At 43.9% G+C, this 21586-nt stretch overlaps 1 protein-coding gene across 1 annotated transcript in view; it reads right to left on the bottom strand.

Moving 5' to 3' along the window:
• The window catches only part of LOC108785976 (integrin alpha-IIb-like), a 37965-nt gene that overhangs the window by 6656 nt on the left and 9723 nt on the right, over nt 1–21586 (bottom strand). Inside the window, exons 7-27 of the mRNA XM_018555174.1 lie at nt 20717–20830; nt 20571–20615; nt 18514–18554; nt 16097–16147; nt 14830–14882; nt 13863–14071; nt 13267–13449; nt 11413–11458; nt 11197–11301; nt 9279–9334; nt 8827–8978; nt 8627–8752; nt 7294–7361; nt 7045–7192; nt 6696–6782; nt 5655–5734; nt 4566–4646; nt 3623–3728; nt 3337–3486; nt 2815–2982; nt 886–1041 (exon numbers count right to left, since the gene is read on the bottom strand). Coding sequence (XP_018410676.1) covers nt 886–1041; nt 2815–2982; nt 3337–3486; nt 3623–3728; nt 4566–4646; nt 5655–5734; nt 6696–6782; nt 7045–7192; nt 7294–7361; nt 8627–8752; nt 8827–8978; nt 9279–9334; nt 11197–11301; nt 11413–11458; nt 13267–13449; nt 13863–14071; nt 14830–14882; nt 16097–16147; nt 18514–18554; nt 20571–20615; nt 20717–20830 — 2225 coding nt within the window. The remainder of the gene's footprint in view (nt 1–885; nt 1042–2814; nt 2983–3336; nt 3487–3622; nt 3729–4565; nt 4647–5654; nt 5735–6695; nt 6783–7044; nt 7193–7293; nt 7362–8626; nt 8753–8826; nt 8979–9278; nt 9335–11196; nt 11302–11412; nt 11459–13266; nt 13450–13862; nt 14072–14829; nt 14883–16096; nt 16148–18513; nt 18555–20570; nt 20616–20716; nt 20831–21586) is intronic.

Raw genomic sequence — 21586 nt, 5'->3', positions numbered from 1 at the left:
AATTAATTCCTTGTTTTCATCCCTGAACTTCACTTACTGTCATACAAAATCCTAAGAGCACCTTAATGCAAAAGAAGAGATATTGCACCTACCTCTCTGAATGCCCCTGTCTCTTATCTTTGCTCTGTTTAAAGCACTTGTACCATTGTTAGAATCTTCAGCATACAACACTTCTGGGAGTGTCAGATTCCTGTGTCTCCTTCTACATGCTCTGGTCCCATCCTTCATCCCCCTATTTCACAGCAGGCAGGGGACACAGGCTTTCAACACTCCCAAAAGTATTGATTGCTGTAGAGCTTCATTAGAGTAAGGATAGGAGACGAGGGCCACAGAAGTATAATATCTTTTCATTTACAGTGACCTGCTTTTAGAATGTTTTGTTTTAGAGACAACAGTGCCGTATTAAACTTCAGAGTATGTTAAGATGGTAAGAAACAATGAAGCTTTCTCTCTGTGTATACATATATGTTTGCAGTATAATGGCAGAACTTTCCATCTCCCTCAAACTGCATTGTCCAGCAATTGACAGACCTGATAGAGGAACAGTTAAAAATATCAAGTTTTCTCTTTATTACAAAACAAGAGAACGTGCAAAGCGTGAGAATTTTTATAAGAGTTGAAGTGGTGAAAATAATAATGATTGGATCTTTCATCCACTATCTGACCTTAAGGCCTGGGTGTCCCAGAGTTTTCTCTATGTAGCAGATGAAAAGTCATGATAGATACATACAAGCAGTGCCCCATATTTAGAACAATATAGGTCACTCTATTGATAAATTCCCACCATGCCGAGCTCTGACCAAACCACGCCTATTTCCTCCCATTGCCCCACCCATTGTTTGCCTACTCTAGAGGGTGTTATGGAAGTAATAAGCATGTTCTTACTTTCATGAAGCTGGACACCCATAGTATGGACTCAAGTTTCACAGTTGCTCTTTGTCCTTTGGCAATGTCCTGAATAGAGCACTCCATTTCCCAGCAGTAAGCATTGGTACAGTTCTGCAATAAATTATTTTCATTAGTAAAATCTGATGAGTCTGCCTAAAAATACTTATATACTTTTACTTGTATAATGTATGTGTAGGCAGTTGCCAGTGACAGGGCAGTCTAGCTGGCTGCAGGATAAAGTGGGATAACCAGTGTATATAACTACTTTCAGCCGATTTTGATATGTTTATGTGTAAATATGTTCAGAACTGTTTAGCCTCTATAATTGTCTCCAGCACCATTTTGGAGAAGCCTGGTGTCCTGATAGGACAGGAATTCTCGGGAGATTTGGTCGGCCATTTTGGGGTGGTTATCTTATATAGGAAGCCCAACCACGTTTTTGGGCAGAACAAGTGTGAAAGTAGACAGGGACAGGTACCCCGCTTGTGAGGGAGAGCTAGGAGAGTTCAGGGAAAGTGTTCCGGCCTGTGAGGGATAGTTCAGGGTTCCTATGGAGTCCTGCATCGGCACTTCTGGTCGGATGAAAGACTCCCAGTTGCTTATAGCCAAACCTGTGTCCGCGCTGTGAGTGCGGGAAGCGTGTTCCAGACTCGTATCTCGCTGTATGGAATGAATACCGCTGCTCCCGGGTAACGTGTTCTCCGCCTTTACCGATACACCTCGTGTGATTGGATTTGTACTTTGCCAGTTAGTGGGAGGTGCTGGTAGTGCTAACGAATACTACTAACGTTGATATCAGAACTGACTGTACTGTGTACCTGTGTCTCCATGCCTGGAGTGAAACTGCTGACCTTACTATTGTAAATACTCATCCTACTACCGGCTCTCCGGTAATAAACGTTATCTTGTTGAAAAGACCATTACGTGTGATTACCTCTGTGAAGCCACTACACCCTAAGCCCGCTTACATATGTATGTAATGTAATGTGCCTTGGGGGCACATAATTGGAGTAGAGACCTATAAAATGCTATATAACATACCTCAAGAACACCAATGTATGTATGAATAATAAAAGATAACGTACATTTAGATTAAGCACACATTTATACGTTTTTCTGAAAGTAGTAAGATCATAAATCATTCATTACATACCTATACATTCTGGTACTTTAGGTTAGTGGGTGACCCTATCTAGGAACTATGCCTATGTTAGACAGAGCTCCCTTCCTGCTTTAAGCTGGCAGGGCTACACAGTACTGCAAATGCGTCACCTATTCTCAATAGGGCCTAATAGAAAAGCCATTTACCAGCAGGTTTGCAAGTAGAGGTCTTTTTCATTAGGACTTATGGAGAAGAGCCATGCATGCATAGAACCACATGGTTCCACAAAAAGAGGACCTGCCCACTAAGAAGAGGCACTTCCGGGGTAGGCCATAGTTCCTGAACCAGGTCACCCACTGATCTGAGGTTGGTACAGGGGGATATCTAGAATAGAGCCGGTAAGGATTAAGTTGTTTAAACCTATCCTTTAAATAGGCTCAGATGTGCAGATCTTGATTTCTGACTGGATGAGACCAGCCCTGGCAAAAAAATTATATGAACTGAGCCTGAAGAAAGAGTTTCAAAAGGAACCCCCCAAACTGTGTAGGGATGTGAGGTTCAAGAGGACGCAGTATGGACAAAATATAGAAATTGCAAAGAAGAGGCTGGTGCGGCAACGTAGAGAAAGAGAGACAGCAAGCAAGAGAGATGTCATCCTATAAGGTGTAACCTACATCTTGATAAAAGTAATGCCAAGCTTGTAAGTACCTAGATTTATGGTAGTGTTGTCATAGTTCCAAAATATATCATAAATAAATCATCATCTTACTATTAAAAAGACCTATTTTATTTACAAAAGTCATATTAAAGAACCATGGTGTTACCAGTGTAATGGATTGGTTGTATCGAGCCCCATCTCCTGAGCTGATACTGTTGTCACTTCCCGCGTTACCAACATCCTGGTCCTTATTTGGTTCTTCTCGCTTATTTAGTCTTCGGCCATCTGATTTGCTGAAACTTACAGGTGGTTTAGTGGCCTCTGTGATATCCAGCTAAGGAATACAGAACAGAAATGCTATTGTGAAAGTCATAATTATAGCCACAGAAGATCAAGAGCATAATTGGCTTTTAAAACATGTCTGGGGGGCCCTATAGTTGACCTTATCATATACATTATGATTATGTCCCTTTATCTACAAAATCTGAACAATAATGTGTATTGGTGTGGTGTGAAGAATATAGGATTCATCTAGAAATAGTCATAAAACTGTTATAAGAGTCAAGAGTCAACACCTATAGCAACCAATGTAGTTATAGCTGCCATTCAACTTTCTCCATTGCACTTGTTTTATTTTGTAATGAGTCAAGGCATATTAAATTAGAAACAGACAGGAAACCCATCTGACCTGTAAATAATTAACGCTGGGGACATCAGTACATTCCACAATGTCATCAGTCTTCAGACGTAATGGGTACAGGAAGATATCACCTTCATAATTTTCTGGGCTTTGAACAATTAACTTGACGTTGAGCGTGCCTGGTCCAATATTGTAAAGCTGCAGAAATAAACAGAGAATGATTGAACACATACAGCAAGCTTTATATGTTATGTATGATTGCTTTTTTGTGTGTCTGTAGTACATCTAATCAATATTCTAGTTTGAAACTTATTAGGCAGATTACCAGGATTACCTCATAGACATGAGTCACTATCTTCCCCTTGTCCTCCGGTTTACTGGACTCTTCTCGTGGTTTCCACTTAGGTAATGGCAGAACCACCTCAGCTGGTTGGGCGCTCCTGAGGAACAGCAAGAAATACATTAACATTTGAATATTAAATGAGTGGAATATGGAGGCTGCCATTGCTGACCTGCTTCTGAAAATGCTATTTCCCTGGCTATTTCGGTGACCCACTGATTTCAACACTTTCTGAGCCACTGACTCAAGGTAAAATGATGCAGTTGGAGAAAGCCAAAGCCAAGTCAGAAGTCCTTTTCTGTGTACTTGTTTTAGGTCCATGACTCAAAGTATTGAAACTGACTATCTGCATGACAGCCTATTAGAAATAGAATTTTTACAAGGAGAAATCAGCAATGACAACTTTCCTTCAACAGTGTTACACAATCAGACTTATGTACTGCCATAGCATATAGTAGTAGTGTAATAAGCAGGAAACCATGATAGCCAATAGAAAGTCAGATTTTGTTGGTCCATTTTATGCCTCTGAAATATGAGGTTTAGTTGGCTGTCCACCATTGCTTTTTGCCTTGTGTTATCAGTTAGGCCTGTACAACTATCATTAGTAAACCTGGTAAGGTTAAGTCACAAACAGAAAACAAAAAATTTAACAAGAACAGGGGTCATGCTAACATTTTATCTGGCCGGTTAAAAAATGTTACCCAGGAAAAACCTTCACTTTTCCCAATATGTCCCAATGTTATTCATACCCATGTCTATGTTATTGACCCATCCCTATAGCAAACATGACATGAATAGACGTCGCATAGACCTCTAACTGCATGATCACCATGGACCAATGCAAATCTGCACGGGTCTACAATAAGGATGGACAGATCCCTCTCTCTATCTCTCAAGTGACAGAGTATATAACAAGATAAACGTTCAATATACTTACCCACGGAGCTCTGCTGACACCTCGACGGTCACATTGAAATGTACCAAGACAATTGGACTGCTGGAATTATGACTGTTGCGGCTTAAAAAACAAAAAGACAAAACTTTGGTTGTGAATAGAGTATTTATTGCTATCTAAAAAATAAAAAATGTTCTCGCATTGGAGAGATTTTCTGCCACTTCCTGTTGCATCTCCAGGACTGGAAGTGAAGGGAAACCTTCCTACACAGACAGCAAAAAAGAAACTGACTGGTTTCAAACTATAGTGAAGACTACAAGTCCTATGTGATATTTTTATTGCTCGTTTGTGAGTATAATGTTTTTTTTAATACTATTTCCACCAATAAAGAGGATTATTGCATTATTGCAGGTCAGGCACCCGGTGTTTTTTCTTCTTTTCCATGCAGTCCTCAGGATCCCTTGTCTGGTATGGGGCGGCCATGCTGGATTCCTATTAACTCTTTTGGCCACAGGAGGGAACCTTTGGTTGTGCATATTTGGCGCTGGTCGTGTAATTTTTGAGGCTTGGTACTTTTAAAAAATCCCTACGCTAATCAAAATTAAAAAAAACGTTTTGGCCATACATACTGTATTTTTCCGTGTATAAGACTATACTTTTTCTTTAAAATATGTACCTAAAAATGGAGGGGCGTCTTATACACGGGGGGCCGAAAGGAGAACTGCAGTTGCGAAACTGCCGATACCTCTGCAAACTAGCCTCACGAGTGAAACTTCCGAATGCAGAGACAAGCTAACAGGTTTCCTGCAATCATGAGCCTTATGTACCCGACGTCAGCTGATGCTGCGGAGAGCATGTCGCCAGTGCCCAGATGCAACAGGGAGCCCATAAAAATGTCAGAAAACAAAAACAATACCGGTACCAGTAAGCGGCTGTCTTACTCTGCAAAATTTAAACTGGATGTAATCAGTTATGCAAAAGAGCATGGAAAATATTGATTTCTGAATTTTGGGTAAGAAAAGTGGGGGGCGTCCTATACATGGGGGCGTCTTATAGACGGAAAAATACGGTATACTATTGTGACATATTCCAAAATGGAACTATCAGAGGATCTGAAAGTGTCAGCCTTACCTTTTTATCTGCATTGGGAATGAGAAGTATCCCTCGCTGTCCTCCAGGTCACTGATGCTCAGCTGTAGCCCTGCACGGATCTAGATGAGAGGGGACAGCGAAATACGCAGCAATAGGTCAGAGGTGACAGCAGGAAAAATAGATTTCCTTTTGTTCTAAACTACTTCATCCCTAAATTGTAATATGGCCCTTGTGTATGAAAGAGTCCAGTCATGTCTCTGCACTCACTGACCTGAATAAAGTGCCATAAAACATATTGTTAAAAAGCATGGCTAGTCAATTTTTTTTTACTTTGGATACAGATGGATAAGAACCACTGTCGAAACTGATATCACCAGTGGTGGAAAACTCAAAAGGCGTTTAATCCTTCCCAAATTCATCCAAAACTACAAAAACAGTTTAAATGGACTTACACTTTAATATGAGTGTTTTGTCACAGAAACATGCTTCTCTTACATGCCAGAGAAACGTCAACAACAACTCCAGATCTAACTCGCTATGTATTAGCCACACGTGGCTTGTATGAGACACAGAGTCTAAAGAAGAACTCCAGGCAAAACTGATCTTAACCCTTGCCGTGGGGCTACCCCCGCACTGCAAAGATTAAATTCTCTTTTTTGTATAGAAGGGAAAATAAGGTTATACTCACCCAAACCTTACAGCTTGTTGGCTTTTAGACCAGTCCTCGAAGCCTCTCATCTCCTTCGCTCCAGTGGTCTAAGGTCCTATGAGTTACATTGAGGGATATTACATTGCTGGAGCGGAGGAGGAGACAGGCTGCAGGGACCGGTCTAGGAGTCAGCCGGCTGTGAGTTCAGATATTATAACTTTGTTGTTTTTGCTCCTAGACTAGAACGAGCACGTAACCCTTGCAGTGCAGGGGTAGCCCCAATGCGAGGGTTAAGATAATTTTTGCCCAGAGTTCTTCTTTAAAGAAGGAAATTAAACCAACAGAGTCTCTGATAAATAGAAGAAGCTGGTAGGGAATTCAATCTAATAGAGCCAAACCACAATTTGTGGAGCTGACCTTTAAAGACTCACCTGTGTGCCATTCTTCATAGGATTCCCCAACTCGCACACCACATGCTCATTGTCATTTTCTTTTCTTGGACTGCACAGAATCCTCTCCTATGACAGAAAACCATGTTACCAAAGCCAGTTAAGACCTTTGTGGTGGCTCTAGGAACCTAATTGTAAGTGTCCTTACAGTCTGTCAGGGATCTAATCCTCTTTAAAATAGGGACTCTGTACAAGCTTTAATATACAGGACGTGTGCCAGTACATTCAGTACTATAAACAGTAAAGGAACCAGCACAGTGCCCCACCCTGCCCATAGGTTAAAGAGTGGCTGAGGGCCTGCTGTGGATGTAGTTTCTCTACTGCTACATACCTTACTTTCTCCCAAGACATGCATGTAATGAGCCCCAGAGGGGAGCCAGGCATGTAGCTCTGCTTCATAGGCCCGTTCTCCTAAATTGGTAGCATTGAAGTCAATTTGTACAAAATTATCGATTCCAATGATGAGCGGTTCTTTACCCCTTGTATGAAATAAACAGACTGTTAGTCAGGAAGCTCAAGATAAAGATGTCTTCTCAAAGAATTAATGACACAGAATCTGGTGCAATGAAGGTGAACTCACCAGCTGGCACTCAGCTGTAGGTGAGGGACACAGATGTTGTTTTCTCCACAACCTAACAAAATATGAATCTAAAAGTCACAGAAGAGGAGAAAAGAGACTGTTAGTGAGGTGTCATAGAATATAATGGAGACGTGTGGCACAGTACCACTATATTAATGCAAACAATGGCATTGGTGCCTGTAAAAAAAGGAACAATGGTGCTGGAAACCCCTGCCTAGTTCTGCCTTCCTGGACCATAGAACACCATTACCTTCTACTCCTCTCCATAGCATACATGAAGGGGTTCTGTGGCCCAACATTGGGAAACAGGGCTGACAACACTGCTTGGGATTTCAGTGCAGCAAAAGCATTGTATTGTCAGCTCGAATAGGAAATTAGTAGCACACTGGGTTACTAGCCGATCAACTAGTATTTTTCAACACTTGCAGAATTTTTAAAGGGACAGACCATGGGATAATTGGCATGTATTGCAGAGATGGACAAAAAAATACACTTTAAATTCTGTCTGTGTCCATACAGGGGAGATTTCCTCTCATTTCCTGTAAGGGCATTTCCTGCTCTGGGTCTTGGAGCCCTGTGGTTTTGTAGACCTTTGGGTATAATGAAACCTCCTTTCCTAGGTACACATCTTAACTGGTAGCCAGACCTCATTATTAGTCTCAGCTGCCCATAGGCCTTTATATATGTGAGCTGACTGATGTTCCGGGCTCTCTGTATCTGCTGTGTAAAAAGACTGACAGAACACTAAAAATTTACATGTGCTGCCTCTTTGCTATGGGGAACCCATTAGGGGCACATTATTACTGACATAAATTTAGTTACTGGCCCACACGAGCAGATGTTTTGTGTGTTCTATGCTATGAACATGCTATACAAGGCCCTACTGGACTGAAATTGTGTTTGTTGCCTTGTTGAAAAAAGCATAGGACAAATCTGCTGGGACTATTTCTATGTGTTCCTGTCTCGTGAATGGTTTACCACTGCCAATACCAGTTGATCCTGTCCCTCTTACAATATATATACAGACAACAATGAGTGTATTCCAGTCAGGTTGAAAGAAGACACATGTCCACTGAGTTCAACCTATATGTGCTCCAGAATCAGCAGATTACAGACAAAAGTGACTGTGGTGGACCACTGCACAACAGCAATGCCTAGATAAAAAACGCAACTGCTTCATATGTGGGCTGCGCCCCCTGTTTAAGGCGTAAGTTTTTCTTTTCAGTTTTAGGGTGTATCGTTTTGCCCTTCTGAAAATGTCCACACGTGACCAAGCCTGACCCAGGAAGCATTTGTCCCTCTCCCCCAAAGGCCAACTCTCCCCAGATCTCACCTGTTGCTGCAGGAAGGTGTTTCCTTGTATTACGGGTGGTAAAACGCTTGATGATTGTTCAGTCTCCAGGCTGACATTTACACTTACAGCTATGGGGCTCAGCTTATCTTTAAACTCAGAATCCTCCTATGGGAAGCAACAAAATGGGTTCATGTCTGACAGAGATTGAGCTGTATCTGAATTAGTGTCGGGGTACACACCTTTAAATATGCCGTAGTGTTCGTGCAGGTCAGTTGTGAGTTGCTTTGAACAGCCATAGTGATTGTATCGTTTGATTGGGAGAGGTGAAAGAAGAGGGATCTGCGCAGAAATCTGCTTTTTTGACTATCCAGCTGCATGTCCATCGTAAAAGCTACAAAAACAAAAGACACAGAAAGTGGCTTCAGCCCATCGAAAACTGACATTTTATAAATAAGTAGATGTTGGCAGGATGAATCACCCATTGACTCTGAAGATCTGGAAAATCCTTCCAGCTGTGACCCTTAAAGACTTTTACTTTTAATGCTGCGTCATCCATTCTGTGTAAGAAATTCACCCTCCCGGAATGTGAGTTTAAGTGTAAACCCAAGCCCAGAGATTTTGCTGCTGCCAAGAGCTAAACGAATCCAGTGGGTGATTCTACCCAACAAGCATACAAGTGAATTGTTCTCACTCAGTATCTCAGGAAGACTTTTCCCCAAAGCCTGGATGCAAACACTCATAGTGAAACTAGAGGGGAAAAAAACAGAAAATATTGATGAAAAGGCGAGTCCTCTCAAGACTGATATACTTTTTGGCTGAAGCTAGAGAATTAAATCAACTGACAGTATGTTATGCCTACTGTGGTAGTTTGGGGAATATGGCCCAACGGTAAGTGCTAAGTGACCACTCCTGAAGCCGACTTTAACATAAAAGGACAGTCTTTATTCATTCAAAGGTCAACAATCCATGTACGTCACATAATAATTCGCTTTTCTTCCGCATAATGAAACATAACCGTTCAATTAACTTTCATCAAAACATCGTGTTTTGGTCTCACCGACATCTGACTTTCCCATACACTCCCAGTGTGATAGTCTCAAGACTTTACTGTATTTCTCTGCAAATACTGTCCTCTGTATCGCTCAGCAGCTTTCCTCAGCTCCAAGCGTTTTAGTGTTTACCTCCCCCAGCCTGGCAGGGGCTGTTTCACATGAGCTCGAGTACGCAGCAGAGTCTGCCTGTGGCCATGTGCCTCCTGCACACCCACAACTCCCTGAGCTCTGGTTCAGACTCCTAATAAGGCTACTCTCAGCCACCTGATCCTCCTAGACTGATGATTGGCAACACCTGGCCCCGGGACTAGAGATTCCATCCCACTATAGTCGGGAAAACACGAAAGAAACTGAAAAGCCAGCTTCTTCCCTGCAAAGATATTCACATCCTGGAACCTCTCAGCCCCTCTAACTGAGTGTTCTTGGGGACTGTGTTGCCAGTCCCCACACTCTTCTACACTACCTACACCCCTGTAACATAACTACTTGATGCAAAGTAGCCTATAATGTTCTTGGTTAGTGGAAGTAAATTATACTAACATGCTGAAAACAAATTCCATGCAGATAACATCCCTAGTGGGAACTGAACCCAGAGCCTCGGCATTCTATGCCAAGGGTATTGACCACCTCTTTTTGGTGGCCTTGAAAGGAATTAAAAAATGGCTAAGCAAAAAACTGGTGGAACAGCGTTTACATAAATATCATATACCTTCATTTTTATAGAGGCATGGATAATTAACTTTACATAGATGATAATGAATGTTTTTAGTAGTTCTATCATATAAAGGACAGGTTTTAAATAAAAACTCCCTATCTCCCCCACTGTAGCCCCCTAACCTAAACCTCAACTGCCCCACCCAGGTGCCTATTTAGCTGTTTATGATGATGGCCCCCTCTGGGGTTTTGAAGCCTTCTTCCTTGTCCGTGTCTGTGCTGTAGCTCGCTATAGACTTAAGCCCCCATTCACACTGAGCGATACGGATCTCGCACGTTTTTCCATGTGATTGTCATATGTGCGGTATTGTGCAACGTGTCGCACTACGTCGCACTACGTCGCACAACTTTTCATATTGGGCTGAAGCAATCGTGAGCAAAATCGCGCGACATCCGCACAAAAAAGGGTCATGTGCAAGCGACAAGCTACAGCGACGAGCTACAGGCGACATTGAGCTGTAAGATGTGAACACCTCCATTGAAATGCATTGGACTAACTACATGGAGCGATATCGCGCGGAAATATGCGTGATTTTGGAGCGGAAATACGTGCGATAAACCGATTAGTGTGAACGGGGACTAAAGGTGCATATCGTTGGAGTAGGGCCACATTCAAATCTATGGGGAGTTACAGTACATCAGTGCCAGAAAAGATGACTGCCACCAGGCTATAAACACAGCAGGCAGCTACCACCATAGGAAAAGGGTAAGTAGGTACTTGGGTGGAGAGGTTGAGGGTTAGATTATGTTAGTGGGCTAGGGAGGGGGTTAGGGAGTTTTTATTTTTAAGTAAACTTGTCATTTAATGTAACTTTTTAGTTCTTTATATAGCCCCATTCTCACCAAGTGACATCCCCTCCATTAGGCAGTTTACAGAGCTTCAGATCCGGGTTCAGGGAGTCTGGTGAAAATATCATGGAGGTATGGAGAATAAGTACTGGGTGGGCCCTGAAACAAGAATACAAAAAAGTAAGCAAAAATGTATATGTCTGTCCACTTACAAGACCCTGTTTTATTAGAGTAGGAAGGGATAGAACCTTTGACAATGCTTCTTCATACCTGTACACATAGACTGCGTCAGCATCAAATGCTCCAACAATTAGATCTATAAGTAACAAAATGTGATTACTTAATAAGGAAATGTAAAACACAACAACAATGTACAAAGTACAATTACCCATTATAACCTACTTGCTTTTGGCAAGGGATCATTTTTCTTCTTGGCTTGCTTGCTGTATTGATATTAACATATTGTTCTTCACATTGTTACCTGTAGCTTGGCTGAGCTCAGGCAGAGCCAGACGACTGAAACCTCTGGAGAGAGCAACAATTCTCACCGCAGCTGCCTCCCTGGATCCCCCGCAAGTTACTATTTGGGGTACCGCACTTTTCTTTCTAAATCACGGTCAATAAAAAATTGGTGCACTTTCCTTCCACACACATTGCTGAGGAAATCATAAAGAGTTGCTAATTCTCTGCCTTCAGTTTCTGGGATTATGACTACCTAATTCAATCGCTTCTAGGCTGGGATGGGGTGATACGACATGAAAGTCAAAGTTTGGAGGTGAGAGCGGTTAAGGTGACTAGCTATTGCTGTAGTATAGAAAGGATGCATACACGTTTAGACAGCTTTGAGGAGCTAAACCAGGGAAGGACGGAGAGCTTTTGACCTTGGAATCAAACACCACTGTCCCTATAATGGTAGAGACATTTGACTGACAGATTCATCAATTTGTCCATTTGGGCTGCTTTGAATTGATTTTATTCAACCACAGCAACCCTTTTATAAAAACCAAAAATGAACAATTCCATAACTACCAATAACAACGTTAAACCATATCTCATAAATAACAGTAATTAGCAATTGTTGCCTGGAGGAGGTCTTTGGATGCCTGCCAGCCTGAAGACTTGCTTAAGATCCACCCCAGTCTCCAGCTAGAGCCTACCAGCTCAAGGACAGAAGGAGGATTCCAAAAGTAAGGATTTTCTGACTTCAGCCAAGGAACTGAGTTTGGAGTAGAACGACTGACACCAAAAGGGGCACCACTATACCACCAGATGGGCCCCAGGTTTTAATCATTATTCTCTTCCATAGACATCCAAATCCACAGAGCGGCCATGACAAACCTTCTGCAAACATATGACATTTAAGTACAAGAATTTCTCGACTGCAATGACCTCCCAGCAATCTACAGTTCCTACCTCTGCAGCGCCTTCCTGCTATCTGACCATTGACCACCAATCAAGACTCCATTTTTTTGCACCTTCTCCTTGCATTTAACCCTTTACCGAGAATAGTCCTCCCTTAGTCATGTAGCAGCTCTTTTAATTTAATTCCTCCAGGTTTGGCTTTCCTGAGGTGCACCACAAAATTCCACAGTGCCGCAGTGCTTGGTGGTCATGGTGAAAGCTGGGTGTTGTATTAAAGAACATAGTTTATTGTCAAATACAAATTTGCACATATATTTGCTAAAAAGAGAATCCATTGTAAAAGAGAAAGTACTTTATGAGCTGAACAAGATGACTGATGCTCTATGAAAAAGCCCCCTTGCCCTCTTAAAACCAGCTGATCTATAGGGTCTAGCTGCCATTATTTGTATCCTATGACTCCACTTCTTCTGGTGACCTCAATTAGTCTGCAGTGGACATACAAGAGGTATAATCTGCATCCGAATAGACTTTATTCAGTGTAAACCAACTCACCTACCGCCTTGATCTTATTTGCAGTCTAGGGAAGGCGCCACTAAGTAGATATGACAGTAGGGAACATACACAACAGTAGCTGGACCCACACTTTATTAACTTTATCCATTGGCAAAGTTGTCCAAAAGTACAAGCTTAAAAGCTTTCACAATAAAAGAGGTCAGAAGACAGGACAGGGTTATATGTCCACTTAGTTATATGGCGTATTACCTGGATATCCATTCTGATCAATGTCTTCCCCTCCTCGCAGTGCAAAGCCAAACATGGATGGGGTCTCTGGTGGGCTTTCCAGGATCTGCGATGGTTGTGCAGACAAACCAGATTTCTCCCCCTTGTATATGTATACACAGCCCACTCCAGATTGACCTCCAAAAGGAGAGCCTACAGCTACATCTAGAGACAGACAAAAAACTAGTGAGTCCTTTTAAATATATCATCTTTCACAAAACAGGAAAATAAAAAGGTGGTAGCCCGCCAGTCCAATGAATGTACGGATTAATGTACAACCTGTAACTTCAGCTGGAATGCCTCAGGATTTTTATGGGGGAAAAGTGAAATGATTCTGATAAGACCATATTTATGAATGATACGAGGGGAGTCTTGGTGAGGCTAGCGATGGTAAAAAGATTATAAAAGACGCTACAGCTGTGTTAGATCATACCAATTTATCATAGGAAGAGTGGTATGTGAATTTATGGACTTCTTTGTGTACATGAGAAGAGGCAGGCATTGCATGGGCTTCTTAGTGAAGTATGTATGTATGTAAAGATGACTTCGTAGTCACGTTGAAATGCCTGCCCTCATACCATTGTATCCATCTTGATCCAGGTCTCCTAGGGGAGCAATGGATGCACCAAACTGTCCATAAACGTATGTCCCGCTGAGGATCTGCGGGTCTTTCTCAAGAATTGTGGGGCTGTTCTGTTTATAAACGTAGACTTGCCCAACTTCCAGGAGCTTTCCACCTGCCTTGCGTTCAATGAAAAGAGGAGCTCCCACCAGAAGATCATCGAGGCTGAATGAAAAAAACATAAAGACTGTAATACAGATGTGACCACAGCCAATTACAGACTATGGATTGCCCTATACACTAGTGTCATGCCTCTTCACGGTGCTGGTGGCCAACTCGCATGCACCATAGACATGAAGGACGCTGTGTGAACATTTGAAGGCACCCCTGACAAAGCCAGAAGGCTCCCTGGTTGAGAAAAGGAGCCATATAATCAGGGCCTTGGGGCAGCAGAGAGTAGAGGGGCAGTAGGGGTGTGAAAATCCTATCTCTCTATGCCTGGGACATGTAGTTCCAGGCGCCAGGCCGGTAGTTGTTTTCTACACTTAGCCCTGCTTTGGGCATACAGAGCTAAATTTACAGCGGGGAAGCTGCCGCTTGTTTTGTACAAGTGATCCTGGTGATGTCGCCGAGATCACTTGTATACAGCCTGCAAGTCGGGTAGGGGTTTTGCAGTGCGAATGACCCTCTATTCGAATTTTCATATGGTCCGCGGAGGCATCTGCTGTCACTGCTGCCCCCACCCTGCTTTTGGGCTTGCTTGCGGTCAGGAGTGCGATGGGACATACTTTGGCGGGTAGCGGGGGGCGCATTGAGGAACCTGGCCTTGGGGCAGCAGAAAGAGTAAATCTGGCCCTGCATATAATGTAACATAACAAGGATGAATATACTATGACCGCAGTACCCCAAAGCAAACACTAGAGGACTCTTGGCTCAACCTAAAGAATCTCTTACCACAAACATTATTTATTCTGAACACTCACTTGTCACCATTAATGTCAGTGACAGCCACCGAGTGACCAAAAAAAGCAGCAATCTGAAAGAGAAAAACAAAACAGGCATGAGTTGTACGGGTGAATCCTGAGCAGGTGACAACCCTAGGGGGGGTTCATTACTATTACATTTTACAATTTAAAGCAGTATTAAACTCTCAAACAGTTTTTTCACTAATAAATCCAGATTTAAAAAATATACATCGCCCAGCAAAATATTTCTTTACATTTTTGCCCAAGTACTTATAGTCATCATGTTTCTAAACAGTTCCAACTCTCTCAGCTCCAATTCCCTGAACTTCCTGTCCAGTACAAGATCACAAGGGACAGAGCAGTCTGCAGCAGAGGTCCATCTACTAGCAGGAGTAGGGAAGAGCAGGGAGTAGGGGTGTGTCTTGCCTTGCTGTGTCTGTGTATTTGTGGAGACACACACAACTTACCAGCACACACAAGGATGGCTCTATAGGACCCTGCAAAGGAAAGAAGCCACCCTAACATAGGATATCAGGGCCAGTGCTCATGGGACCAGCTGATTAAAAAATGTTTAAACATCAAGGAGCAGCATCCATTATACATGATTTCATCAGCGTCTGAAATACAAAACCTTTGCCTTTTCTTATAACTTTAATTTTTTATGCCCTTCAATGTATTACTGCAGCTCAGTTTAAGCCCCTATGGAAGAGATTTGTGTCACTTCCTATCCCTGTGACACCCATACAAGAAAAGCAGGGAGCGACTGTCCTGGAAACTTTAGACCTCACTTACACATTCGAATAGGTCTGCAAAGCGGATTCCTGTAGCAAGAATCAGCAGATTCCCAAATTGGGTTTATGTGTGCGGCCGAGGCTCAGAAGTTTGTATAAAGCAATAACAGGCAGATGGATGCCGTGGCAGTCCGAATCTGTTCACGTGCATTCAGCGGTTACCTGTGGAGAGGGAGCGATGACCAGCCCTGGACACAGGCAGATAGCGACCTAGGGCTGCTCATCTGTCCCTCACCACAGCACAAATGCAAACAGTAGTGGTGCCTGCCATTGCTTTGTACGGGCTTTTGCAGACCTTCGCATACACCTGTGATTCCGGATGCAGGAGTCTACTGTCCAGACCCATTCGGATACATCAGAATGCGTTTAGAGTACTGTCAGAAGTTGTAGCCCATCAAACTCTACTGAAAACGTTTTCCTTTGCCTCTGTGTCCACATTAGAGAGGTTTTCCATCACTTCCTGTCCAGACAGGAAATGATACAGATACACCCACCTGATTTCCCTGGATTCTGAACAGTCTAAAGTACCCGCTGTATATTTCCACCTGGAAAAGATCAGAAAGGAAATTGAAATATGAAGTTTATGGGTTAAAGGAATGGTGCCAAGCAGAAAAAGCCGTGCGTTATTTTATTTGGCAGCGGGCATCAGTATCATATTCATGAACTGGGTATAAACAATTCTTTACTGGTTTTCTTCATGGTGTGGCCAGTTTGGTGAGGAGGAATTGGAGAGGCCTGCACAGAGCTCAGAACTCAACCATACTGGACATTGTTGGCAGGGCCGACCTTATAATGAGGCAAACTGACACTTTAACCTCAGGCAGCGCCCCCTTCAGTCACATGGGCATACTGCACTGCTAACATACCTCCCTTCCTGCCACACTCTCCCCATTGGTGCAGATGAGTGGCGCATGGCCTACCAACTGTACTAAATAGGAGCACTGCTGGGCCTACCAGACATGTTATACAGGGCAGCCCCGGCCTTCAGTGGAAAATGTGTGGAGGGAGCTCTAAACAGGGCCCAGCATGCCCCACCTCCTCACTACATGGCACGGACCAACATGCCCCACTTCCTCCACCTGAGTACCTGCCACAGCCCAGCATACGCCACCTCCTCCACCTGAGTACAAGCCACAGCCCAACATGCCCCGCCTCCTCCACCTGAGTACATGCCACATCCCAACATACTCCACCTGAGTACATGCCACATCCCAGCATACGCCACCTCCTCCACCTGAGTGCAGGCCACAGCCCAACATGCCCCGCCTCCTCCACCTGAGTACAGGCCACAGCCCAACGCTCTCCACCTGAGTACATGCTACTGTCCAGCATGCCCCGCCTCCTCCACCTCAGTATAGGGTACAGCCCAGCATGCCCGCCTCCTCCACCTCAGAACAGAGCACAGTCCAGCATGCCCCGGCTCTTTCACCTTAGAACAGAGCACAGTCCAGCATGCCCCAGCTCTTTCACCTCAGAACAGAGCACAGTCCAGCATGCCCCACCTCCTCCACCTCAGAACAGAGCACAGTCCAGCATGCCCTGCCTCCTCCACCTCAGAACAGAGCACAGTCCAGCATGCCCCACCTCCTCCACCTCAGAACAGAGCACAGTCAAGCATGCACTGGCTCTTTCACCTCAGAACAGAGCACAGTCCAGCATGGCCTGCCTCCTCCACCCCAGAACAGAGCACAGTCCAGCATGCCCCACCTCCTCCACCTCAGAACACAGCACATTACAGCGCCTCCTTCTCCTCAGTACAGCCTCCCCACACTTTCCTTTTGGCAGGAGAGTCTGCAATACCAGCCAATTGTCTGCCCAGGAAGGTGGCTATCTGCATGCATGCATGTATGTATATGAGTTTGTGTTTGTATATATATGTGAGTATATATATATATATATATATATATATATATGAGTGTGTGCATGTGCATGTGTACGTGAGTTGTGCCCTGGCACAATGCTGTACATTGCATAGTCCTGACCTGTACACTCTACAGTATATATAGTATTTGTGACATGACACGGATCTGCCACCAATATATTATGTTGTGTATTAAATACATGAGTCTGACTATAGTATTTGTTTCCTCCACAGTTGCGGTGTCGTTTACTAGCAGTACAATGAAGTTCTTCTTCAAGGTAAGCTCAAAGCGTCATCTCCCTCTTTATATTTCCTTACAATGATTGTTTATGATGGTTTATGTTGGATTGTGAGACTCTTGCTCAATGAACAGTAAGGGCCGTTTCACACCACAAAGAGTGTCTTCCAGAGCTTTCGGCCTCGGGAACGCCCTGGAAGGCACCCCAGTCAGCTGCGGTCCTTGCGTTCAGGGGTGAGAGGGGCATTGAAGTCAATGGCACCGCAGCTACGCCCCCTGTCCGCAGTGCGATCGCCCACACCCGAACGTGTGGCACAGTGCCTGCGTTCCGGTACAGTGCGCCATTATGTGAGCCATTACCAGCGCCCAGCTTCCTTATTGGCCAGAAAGCCGGCTCTATGCTGGTGATCATGTGACCACTGATCACTCAGCTGTGGCTTCTCCCTATAGAGAGCAATGACTGTCAGTCACCGCTCCCCCCAGGGATCCTCTCTGTTCCTCCAATGCTCATTGGAGGGACAGGTAGGGGAGGGGGTGGGCACAGCTGGCTCTGGCTCTAGAGAGGTGATAATCAGGCAGCAGGGTGGATCCTGACAACATTGATGGGATCCTTGTGGGATGGATCTGCGCTGTCAGCATATAATGGGTGTTAGCCTAGTAAATGTGCTCCTGTAACCCAAAGAAGTTTGGCTTTGCTACTCATTTAAAAGAGGTTTGGACATGAATTCACACACTACCCAACTATTGCATTGAGCTTGTAAATCGTTCACATTGCCTTACACAGAACGGATAATTTAAGGGCGTGTACTAACCAATCCCTTGTTTTCAAAGTTTGGAGAACTGACGATGACTTCTGTAAAACAAACAACATTGTTATACTTTAGCAGATACTGAGACAGTACTTATGTATTAGACGATTAATACTAGAATAGGTAGTGAAGTGCTTAGGGTGGAAAGCCATGGGCTCAGCCTTCTCTGGTACAGGCTTAGCTGTAGGGCATTATGCCACCTTGCGTCTCACTGCTTCCTTGTTTCCATTGGAACAAAAATAAAAATGTGATAGGCACCACAGTTGGTGCATACTGCCTAGTGCACTCCGTGATCTAAGAGCCCTGGTCAGACACGCCCCCTCTCTGGTCAGACATGCCCCCTTTCTGGTCAGACACGCCTCCCTTTCTGCTCAGACACACCTCCCTTTTTGGTCAGACACCCCTTCTCTGGTCAGACATTCCTCCCTCTCTAGTCAGACACTACTCCAACTCTGGTCAGACACACCCCTTCTTTGGTCAGACACTACTCCAACTCTGGTCAGACACCCCTTCTCTGGTCAGACATGCCTCCCTTTCTAGTCAGACACTACTCCAACTCTGGTCAGACACACCTAAATCTCTGGCCAGACACACCTCCATCTCTGGTCAGACACACCCCTTCTCTGGTCAGACACTCCCCTTCTCTGGTCAGACACACCCCTTCTCTGGTCAGACACTCCCCTTCTCTGGTCAGACACACCCCTTCTCTGGTCAGACACTCCCCTTCTCTGGTCAGACACACCCCTTCTCTGGTCAGATGTGCCTCCCTCTCTGGTCAGACACTCCTCGATCTCTGGTCAGAAACTCCTCCATCTCTCGTCAGACACTCCTCCATCTCTGGTCAGACACACCCCTTTTCTGGTCAGACGTGCCTTCCTCTCTGGTCAGACACACCTCCATCTCTGGTCAGGCATGCCTCCCTCTCTGTTCAGACACTACTCCAACTCTAGTCAGACACTACTCCATCTCTGGTCAGACACACCTCCATCTCTGGTCAGACACACCTCCATTTCTGATCAGACACACTCCTTCTCTGGTCAGACACACCCCTTCTCTAGTCAGACATGCCTCCCTCTCTGGTCAGACACACCTCCATCTCTGGTCAGACGCACCTCCATCTCTGATCAAACTAGAAAAAGATGGTAACCGCATAAACTTATAACCAGCCTTTGTAGCAGGGTGCACATGGGAAGGCTTACAACAATACAAACACAAAAAGTCCCCAGCATACCTGCCAGCTAGCCTGCAACAAAACAAATTACCCAGTCAAACAGTATGCGTTAAAAGCAGAGGTTATAGTTGCACAAACCTTTGGCCAAAAATATATAGAAGCCACACTGCCACCGTCAAGGCATCTGTAAAGTGTGGTCCTAACTCTATTTATACGAGTCTCCAAGTGGGAGCATGTTAATGCAGTTGATAAATTAAATGGTCAGAGACACCTCCATCTCTGGTAAGACGCACCTTCATCTCCGGTTGGACACACCCCCTCTCTGGTCAGACACGCCTCACTCTACGGTCAGACACGTCTCCCTTTCTGGTCAACCGCCCCCTCTCTGGTCAGACATGGCCCATTCTCTTCAGCTGCACTACAAGTCTCTATGAGTATGCTTGTTGGCTTGTTTGGCCATTACTCACGTACAGTATACCACATTAGAGATATAGAAGGTGAATGGAAGAGCAGGGATTTTAGGGAAAATAGGCTTTTAGGGCTTGTTCACAACACTGCCATTGTGCTGCATTAGGCCAACACAAACACAAGGGAAAGACAAGGCAAACAGCTTTGTTTTCAATGAGTATTGTTCGCACTTCTGCGCTGCTTTGTTTTGTACTTGTGGAACATGAAAAAAACCTTGTGCACTTGGTCGGAATCTGTCATATGGCTTTTCAAGCCAACAGGTGAATCAACCTACGAATGTCTACTCAGAAATGAAATATCAGGTTTTGGTTCTTGTGGTAAGAATAATGAAGTCCCTTCTGATGCCAGGCTTGCCAGGCTGATTTATGAGGTGCAGGACCATTGTCCAATTCAAAGCCTTCTCACACACAGCATACTGTACCTGGAACATTGTCCTCTGTAAATTCACCATAAGCTACTGCAAAACCTGAAAGAGGAAGACAATCAAGATCACTCAAAGGGCTTCTTCTTTGTATTGTAGTTCATGGTTCCAAGATTTTAGATAATAAGTTATCTCTATGTATGTACCTCTGTAGGAGTCATTCACAAATATTTCTCTGGACATTTGCAAGTTGGGATACTTCTGTATAATGAAATTAGAGGCTTGTGGGATATGGGAGAGAGGTATTCCTGCATATAGTCCTAGAGGATGGAATAAAACAAATTAGGAACCAAAAGCAAGTGCGGGCCATGGTACACTGAATCTAAACTCCAGACAAAATGGTAATAACCTAGTTACTGTTTCAACCACAAAAGCAGAACTCCAGGCCAAACTTTTATTAACCATTGAAAACAACACAAAACGACTAAAAAAGAGTCTGGGGCTTTTAAGGTGCCACAATTAGTACAATTTCATGTATTTTAGTTAAAGAAAAACTCATTTTATTGGTGCAAATATTTAAAACATATATTTAAAAGCATGTTGGCCATTTACAGAGACTGGTTATAGATAACAAGTATGGGACAAGGGTAACATACACATATCTTGACCAGAGTCTTCCAGCTTGGACAGGATATGAGTAACAGAAGGTTCAACATGTTTCACAGATAAGTGCTTCTTTAGGAGCCTTAATGAAGATCTGTGGTTCAACATATCATACATGTCATACATATCCTCTGTATATATTACATTACACTACAGAGGGTATTCCTCCCTCTCACTATAAAGCAATATACGTTTTAGCAATATATATGTATGAAATATATGAAGCCAATTAAACAGAGAAAAACAATTATAAGGATTTACCCCAACTTGCTATGCAGTCTGACAAATGACCAACAGCGAGATCGGGACAATCCAAGAGCAGGAGTGTATGTGTGGAGTATCACCTGCATGGGGACTTTCCGGGGAGACCAGGAACAAGTTCAATACAAGCCGCATTCAAACTGCATATATAT

This window comes from Nanorana parkeri, unplaced genomic scaffold (assembly GCF_000935625.1).
Source record: "Nanorana parkeri isolate BGI_ZX_2015 unplaced genomic scaffold, ASM93562v1 scaffold187, whole genome shotgun sequence".
Taxonomy (NCBI): Eukaryota; Metazoa; Chordata; class Amphibia; order Anura; family Dicroglossidae; genus Nanorana; species Nanorana parkeri.
The sequence above is the reverse complement of the archived record's forward strand: the minus strand, read 5'-3'. Positions and strand labels throughout refer to the sequence as shown.